The sequence below is a fragment of the Brugia malayi genome (assembly GCF_000002995.4).
Source record: "Brugia malayi strain FR3 genome assembly, contig: Bm_v4_ChrX_scaffold_001, whole genome shotgun sequence".
Taxonomy (NCBI): domain Eukaryota; kingdom Metazoa; phylum Nematoda; class Chromadorea; order Rhabditida; family Onchocercidae; genus Brugia; species Brugia malayi.
Genome location: NW_025062479.1, coordinates 8834868 through 8843454, shown reverse-complemented (window position 1 = coordinate 8843454; position 8587 = coordinate 8834868). Strand labels below are relative to the sequence as shown.

The window sequence follows — 8587 nt, the reverse complement described above, 5'->3', positions numbered from 1 at the left end:
TATTCATTTTCTTTCCCTCAATTCAAACCTCACTTTTGTACTTAGCACCCTTTAACAAAGATTAAATTGGATGAAATATGCACTCGCACATCTGAAAAATCCGGAATATATATACATTATATCTTGAAGATTCTAAACTTTCAAAAAAGAACAGGTTTTAGCTGTAAAAGCACGTTTAAAAGGACGTAGAAAGAGTGAGCGAAGGAGAAAAGACGTGTTTTCTCATGTGAAATACAGAAACAAAGCAATGATGAGTGACAGAGATAGACCTGCTGAATCGTGCTTTGTCATTATCGGACTGCGAAGTTGCCTGCAGCGCTTTTCTAAAACATTGACCAAATCTTAAATAGACTCTAATTTTCATTTGGTTGGTATCATCATTCCAGGTTAACTTGCTGTTTGCTTCTGATGACCTCATCTTCCTCACACCTCATCTCCACTTTGAATGATTTTGACGAACAAGATTATGCCTTTCATACTTTCAAGCATCAAATAGGAAGAGTTAAACTTCGAGGCTATCATTTGCTTTTCCTTACTTTTTCTTTTTTTGATAAAGATGGGGGACTTTCTGATTTGAAAAAAAAAAAATCCTTTTGAAAGTAATCACTCCGTTACTTTCCTGCAAATATTACCGATAGAATCAGTCAGTAGCCACATGATCATCAGTTTGGGAAATGAAATAGAGTGCCCTTATGCTCTCGAAATTTTTAGTAGATAGCTGGCTAGATCAAAACAAGTTGAAATAAAGGAAATGTATATATGAATGGTTGAGTTCAGATTTTTTAAAACTGCTATCAAATCTTATCGGTCAATCTCCGTGTTTGACGTTTCTAGATATGACATTGAATGCATTTGTACATTGATTGGATTTTCTAGATATTTAGCTATCAGATTGCCAAGATTTATAGTGAAAAAAAGATTTCTTCAGATGAAGCACGGAGAGGAAAATGCTTCGTTTGTTTTAAAAGGAAACAAACGAAGCACACTTTGCATAACATGATTTTTCACTAAAAACATAAATTATATTGAAAATTATGTGTATGGCATGTTTACATTTCAAATATTTTTGTATGACATTTTTTTTTGCTGAAACTTTTATAATAATTGCAGAAATTTAATCCTTCATCTGTTTAATATTTGGTGTGCCCTTGTGCCTGAAGTAAGGATTTATGATCCAAAATTACCGAAAATGGGATGCTCTGAATGAGCTTCACATAGCAATTAGGGCTAATAAGCCTGGATTGGTGAGTCAGCATAATTTCTAGACATTTATGAAGAAAGTATCACCAAAATATTTGATGTCATTAACTATATGAAATGTACAACTTTTGTTCAGGTCCTGTACACACTTCAACGTCATCGAAGCTTGAATATTAATTCAAATTTGATGCGCACTTCTGCCCTTTCACTGGCCGTTAGAAATCAGAACGAATCAATTGTTCGAATATTGTTGGACTATAATTGTGAGCTAAATAAACTCTCATCTGATGAGAGCGGTCGACTTGAAACTCCTCTTTACACGGCTGTTCGACTTCACAATTATGCGATCGTTGAACTACTGCTGGTTCGCTTTCTTAAATAATATCTAAATAAGACTAACTGAATTATTACAAAATAAATTTCATTAGCAACTAAATAGGAAACTGTCTGAATGGTCCACTTAAAATTCTTTGATCCTAAAAATGCAGTGGGTTCAGCAAAGGCTATCGAATGAACAAAATCTTATTCTCCAGAACAATCAATATATATACACCTTCATTAAATGATGGCTTAATTCAATGATATTGTCTAATAGTAAATTTAAGCTCCAGATTTTTATCAACACATTAATTTTTAACTTAATTCCTGTCTAGTTTCAATCAAATTTTCAATACCTTCCTGTCTAGTTTCAATCAAAATTTCAATACCAGTTTCTCTACTAGATTCCAAAGTAATTAGAAAATTAATTCAGTGATTTAAAATGTGTTTGAAATTGAAAAGTTACCATTATATGAATAACCCATTTGTAGATGTATGGAGCAGACCCTAATGTAACAGTATCAGATAATCGCACTCCATTATACATTGCGACAAAAGAACGGTGTTTGAACATCTGTAACTTACTTATTGCTTTTGGAGCTAACTTGGATATTCCTGATTGTACCGGACAAACTCCTTTGCATTTCGCATGCAGGAATATCGCTGGTCAATTTGTTCTGTTACTCAAAAATTCATTTCAATCAGATTTTCCAGTTTTCATGCTTAATGTTTCATGATCAAATATGTCTTGAATTTATCAGTTGACAGAACACAATCTGTAGAAGTCAGCATGAATATGATATTATGTTGAATTAGAAGAATAGAACTTTTTCTGGTGTAAATCAGATCAAATCATGTTTAGGAAACGAGCTATATTCAGTAAAAATAGGTGTATTTACATAATGCACTTTTCAAATATCGAGTTTTTAAACATGACGTTTAAAATCAACTTGCCTTTTTTGATTTTATGTTAAAAATTTCATATCATTCTGCAACTTCTTGCTATACCTTGTTTAGGCCGTGAACAGATTGCTATGTTGCTCATTGCTCATGGCGCTAATGTACATGCTTCTGACTTCAAACGTCGTCTTCCATTAGATTTTGCCGAAATTAATGCATCTATACCAACCATTAAACGATTAATCGAAGAGGGATCACCAATCAGTAAACACATGAAAGAACGGTTGGAATAAGATAATAAAAACGAATGCCCCATATTAAAACATTTGGTTCACTAATTGATTAAAATTCTTTTTTTAAAGAAAACGATGCAAATCATAAAATTTTCATTCCTGTTAGTTGCATCACTTAGGACACATAATGAATTATGTCAAGTAATATGATGACAGAATTTAAACTTTGGAATTTTAAAAGTGTAGCTAAAAAAGGTGACGAGAACATTATCATTGTATGAATTCTGAATATTTTATGAAGAATTTAGAATCCGAAATATGTTGCAAGACAAATCAGATCAACGAGGAAGGACGGATAGGATTAATGGTGAAAACTGTGCCCTAGCAACCGTTATCGATAAGACCCATTTGGTGGTAAATTTGTACTTTAATGTGTTTTTATGAATACAAAAAGTGCAACAAGAAAAAAAAAAACCAAGCTGGAATGATATTTATGTGCGGAAAAGAAGATAATATGTAAGTTTCAGTTGATCGATTGCTGATGAACTTGTCAGCAATTTTCATTTAATTTGAGTAATGTTAATAATTTTCAGGTACCTACCTTACTAATACTATCGAAAGCGCGAATACGAAATTTGATGCGACAACAAGCAAAGCGTATACAGAATGTATGCAGTATATGGCCACTTATTGATTCTTTGCCAATGTTATCAAACTCTCTCAGGAATTCATTGAAACTACTCGATTCTTTTTTGCCTTGATGCTGTGCATAAGAGGGTTAATGTTTTCATTTAAATAGCTGGTGTATTACAATGTTTTTATGTGCATAAATATTTCTAATTTTTGGATGTTTAAACATGGTTAGCAGATTTTTAGAATATTGAAATCTTCCGCCAAGATTCAACGTTATTACAGTGTGTTAGTGGAGAAAAGCAGATTAATCATGAAAAATAATTTAAACACGACAAGGCAAAGCAAAAGATAGGATGCTTGTTCAGAGAAATGTTTTAGAATTTGGAATGGAAATTTTTTGTCACTTGGTGGTTCAGCCTGAATATAACTTGTTGCTTAGAGTCGACCTTAACTTTCGTATGCTCAAGAGCCTTCCTTGTTTGTTATTGTAATTGGTATAGACGAATGTGTTAAATAATAGGTCTGATTTTATTTGTTAATAACCACAATGTATAGGTATTAATCTATAGCAGTAATATTGATAATTTATCTACAATATTAATAATTTATCTACGCAGAGTATCTACAAATGAGATGAAGAAAATGGGTAAATGAATAAATTGGTCGGGAAATGAGCTGAATTGTGAGTGAGGAAGAGCAGCAGAATTGTAGCTTACTGGTAAGGAAAAAACTGATAAAACTGAGAAGTTGATTGAGACAAAAGGTTTAGACCCTTATATAGTGGGTCTGACTTGCAGCAACAGCATGATTATTGAGTATCAGATGATCTTTACTCTTTATATAGTAAGAGATGGGTTTTAATACTGTAGTTTCTTAAAGAATGACTATTAGCTTAGAAAACCTTTACAATATTTCGACATTGTAAGCAAATTTGATTTGCAACAAAGAAGTAGTTTTTAACATATTAAACAATGCACATACTCTTTGTTATCAGACAAGCAGATAAGCTCAACTACAGTGAGAAAATGAGAATTGAAATAATGATTGCTTACATCATGTATAATTTGAAACAGTTTTACATTTCTAATGCTTAATTAAAATGAATTTTAATATTATGGATTAATACAATTTTGTCTGATATATTTTGTAAGTTATTTGGAGATTGCGAGATTATTTCGAATTTCGCGACAGAGGTTGCAGTAGTCTATGTGTTTTTCCTCATACTGCTACAAGTATTTTCATTTATAGATCCAGAAGTCATATATTTTTTACTGAATTAATTACGGCATCTAAGCCTCTCAGTGGTGTTGGTTTACTACAGTCAAAATAGAAGATGAAGGGAAAATAATTTAAATAAAAACCAGTGAAAAAATTAATGAAATCAACACTGAGTGGGAAAATTTTTCAATAGTGTGGTGGTGTAATTAAGGAATGCTTGCAGCGTGTCTTCATAAATTGGCTTCTTCTTATGGGAATAAAGGGATATCTTTCAGCTGATCACTAATCAAGTGTTATGAGAAATCTAGGAATCGAAGTTCCAGTGCAATCGACGCATCAGGTTCATTTGACTGAAAATATACAAAGATGACAGAAGTACTAAGCTTCTTAGTCTTAGAAAGAAAATCAAATATACGTCGTTCTAGACAATGTTAATGTGTCAATACGTAGACTGGTGAAGAAATATCTGGCACTAGAGTTATGACGGTCACAGCTAAACCGACTTCTAAAGGTGAGCTCTTTTTCTCTTTTGAAGTGGTTTTCATGCTTTTATTTTGATTCTAGCATTAAATTTTCATCTTGATGTCTATCACTAACCATTTAACAACTGTTTTTTCTGGTACTGTAAGAAAAGATTTATGGCGACAATTTTAAACTATTCTTTAATCCACTAATTACGTTGATACAGTTTTTGATGCACAGAACAAATAGCATGATCTCAATCGCTTGTTTCACGATATTTGATCAAATGAAGTGGTTGACCACTGAATGATTTTTGCGTTATAAGCAAATATGCAAAGTAAACACTAGTTTAAAAAGCATTGGCTATATTCCTTAAAAGCTTCGGTCTTTTTTTTTGCGGTATTAGCTTGAAGAATTGGAATCTATGTGCTGAAAAGTTTACTGCATAATGAAGGGCGCAAGAAAATAACCCGATTGGAATGATCTGTCCATAAATTAACAAGTTTAAAGATGACTGAGCTTTTGATCATCAAGCCAACTGCTTGGTGGGAACATCCGTTTTTGGATTCACCTGCCAGAAAAATGTGTGCCCCATTCTTTGGGACTGTCTTCTTCATGTAGAATTTTACTGAATGCAGCAATTTTGACGTTGAGTGGTGACACTGTATGTATGTTGCAACTACTACATACTTGTGTATCCTATCCCATAATAAGGTGCGGTTTTCAAACACATAAGGAATGCACACATTCTTTGTAAACAAACTGTAAAATTCCAGATTTTGCAGATGAGTGTTGGGTAAAGGATTTCTTAATTGAAATATTTATCTAAAGATTATTCAAATAGGATGATCTAGTCCAAAGTTAATTCAGCATATTATATTCAGTTTATCCTACAAGTTTTAAAACTTATGTTTTCAATATGCATTTATAAAATGTTTTCGGCAAAAATTAAGCTTCCATTGTAATTATACTTTGTATGTATGTTTGAGACAGTTTAGTGTAATGATCTCAGTGCTTGTGAAATGTGTCTTCATTTTTTCTCACTTGTTTTAAGTCTATTCGTTTTTTTTCCTAGAATACGACAATTCCAAATTACCATTTTATCAAAATTGACAATTTGTTTTACTTAAAAGATGGCTAGAGTTTCCTTTATTTAATCGATTAGAATTTATAATATATGCATACTATGGTATGGAATTTTTGTTTTCTTGCAGATTAGTCGCGCTAATGGACAAATTAAAACTGTCGAACTGAATCGAAATTTCAACAAAACTTTTTTACCAAATACTGTAAATTTTTCTCTCTTTGTTTTACAAAACTTGAATTAATAAAAAGTACAAATGCTCATTGCTTAGTGATCGTTGGTACATTCAAAATGTGGAAATAAATATTATCATAACGCAAAACTACCTATTACCGATAAATTATCTCATTCTGAAGGTTCGCATATAAATCGAATTGATATACACGATTAGAGAACATATCTACAATCAGTTTTTTTTATTCAACCTTTAAATTCAAAGCAAAGGTTGAAACTTTATAGAAATTAAAGATAGAAAAATTAAATTCATAATGCTTTTAAAATTCATCATTGACCAGAAATAGAGTGCATATGACATTCCTAATAGTTTTACTGAAGCGCTATTTACATTTTATTGCGTTTAAAATATTAACTTACTCACCAGTTTGAAGGAAAGAAAAACAGAATGAACCGATTTTTCTCCTTTTGACTCAGATTACGTTTTGACTGTAATAAATTGATAAAATGTTTTGTCAACTGGAAAACGACAACTTCATTTGTCGTCAAACTGTTGACTGTTATTATCATTATCAACAACATTTAATCTTGTCTATTTACTTCTTTTGTTTTATAACAATGTTGAGGTTCATAAGCACAATTCTCTAATAGATGGTAATCATATAGCAATGGTCATAAAAAATATGAGAACAAATTAAAATATTCATTAAATTTTTTTTTTTTTTTTTTTGATTTTTAGTATATTAACTATTTCGTAATATTCAACATGTTAAACGAACTCACTGAATGAAGTAAAACTCAGAGTTCAATCATGATCCAATAAATTATCTATTATTTTTCTACCTAAGAGAGTGCAATCTTTTATCCAAAGCAGAAATCACTAAGAAAAGGTTTTAATGACTAAAACATATTAAATATTAAGAGAATTGGAATTTCTGTTCATTTTGTATGACTTGATCAGACTGAAACTTAACTTTGTGGATTTGATAATTTTAGGAATGTGACAAACCTGTTAATGTAAATACGCAGCTTTTTCCTGACCAATTTATAAAATGCTGTTGGCGAATCATTAACTTTTCCATTACACTAATTTCTTCGTCTTATTTTAACCTCTAATATTAAATCAAAGAAAAATTTAAAAATAACAATATTAACAACAAGCCTGAAAGAAGCAAAAAAATAGCTGGTCATGACTTTGGAAACAAAGAAAAGTTCTTTAATACTTTTACAAAGTATTAAAAGTCATCTCGGTCAAACAGATAAGTTTATTATGCAAAAATAATGTGAGCATAAATAACACACTGTCACCGAATGTTCTTCCTAAAATGTATTGATCCAAATTATGTTGTAATACGGAACATTTAGATGACTTTAGTATTTGAAACATGATTTTAATTTCTTTTTAATTATTAACTGAATCAATTTTGAAATTTTTTAAAGTTATACAAGCAAATACATCCTTCGAGAAATTAACTTTGTTAATAATAATATCAATTAAAAATGATTTTATTTTTATAGATTTGTTTTTAAGTAATTACGGTAATACATCTAGAAAAATCATGACGTAACTCAAATGGTAAAATGAAAATTCAATGACAGTTTAACAATTTTCAGCCCTGTTTTCTGGTAATAAAAGACTTTAATTCTGCAATTAGCATAATTCCTGTAAATTAAAAAAAAATCTTGTAAGGGACTGTGTGGTACAGTCCCACCCATCAAATTCATTTTGTAAAATCCTTTAGGCTGAATCGGTTGATTGGTATATTGGCATCATTTGGGTTTCCCTTTTTGTTACTGATATCGTCATTGAATTTGCCTTATTGAAATTCTAACTGCTACGTTCGTTCTTGTATTAATCACTTTATTAGAATAAAGGTTTAATTAACGAAATTTGAAATGTTGAGAAGAAAAGAACAAAAGTGACAAAAATAACTCTCTCAGTCTTTTTTGCTATCAGAAAGAATTTGGCAACAAAGTTGAACATACAATCTTCGGTTTATAAAGCCAGAGACGGATGGATGTGTGTAAATTTGGGTAATAAAAAATCGTGGATGGTGAAAGCAGTTTGAGCAGAAGCATGAGGAAGAAGGATGAAAAATTCCTGTTTTACCTAACAAAAAAAAATCAGAACAACTTTAAGCTTCCTTCAGAAATTAAATTGATTTTAAGGGAAACAAAATATTTGTGGAGAAATGCAAAAAAAAAAAAAAAAAAAAGAATCAAAAACGAAATATATCGGTACCTCTAGAAAGAAGAAGAGTACTCATTGGATATTTAAAAATAATAGAAGCAATCAACTCCAATGCAAGTTCATTAGAAAAGGAATGAAAGTAGCATTACAGTCGTTTAAAGACAAAGAAAAGAC

At 30.9% G+C, this 8587-nt stretch overlaps 1 protein-coding gene across 1 annotated transcript; it reads left to right on the top strand.

Annotated features, from left to right (window-relative positions):
• Positions 1 to 1169: 1169 nt before the first annotated feature.
• Positions 1170 to 3412, top strand: Bm9191 (uncharacterized protein; the record flags this gene model as incomplete). The annotated part of the gene is made up of 6 exons (XM_001898798.1): positions 1170 to 1244; positions 1337 to 1564; positions 2010 to 2184; positions 2536 to 2701; positions 2960 to 3065; positions 3245 to 3412. The coding sequence occupies 6 exons, from the start codon at positions 1170 to 1172 to the stop codon at positions 3410 to 3412; spliced, it is 918 nt and encodes a 305-aa protein (XP_001898833.1).
• Between the last annotated feature and the right edge of the window lie 5175 nt (positions 3413 to 8587).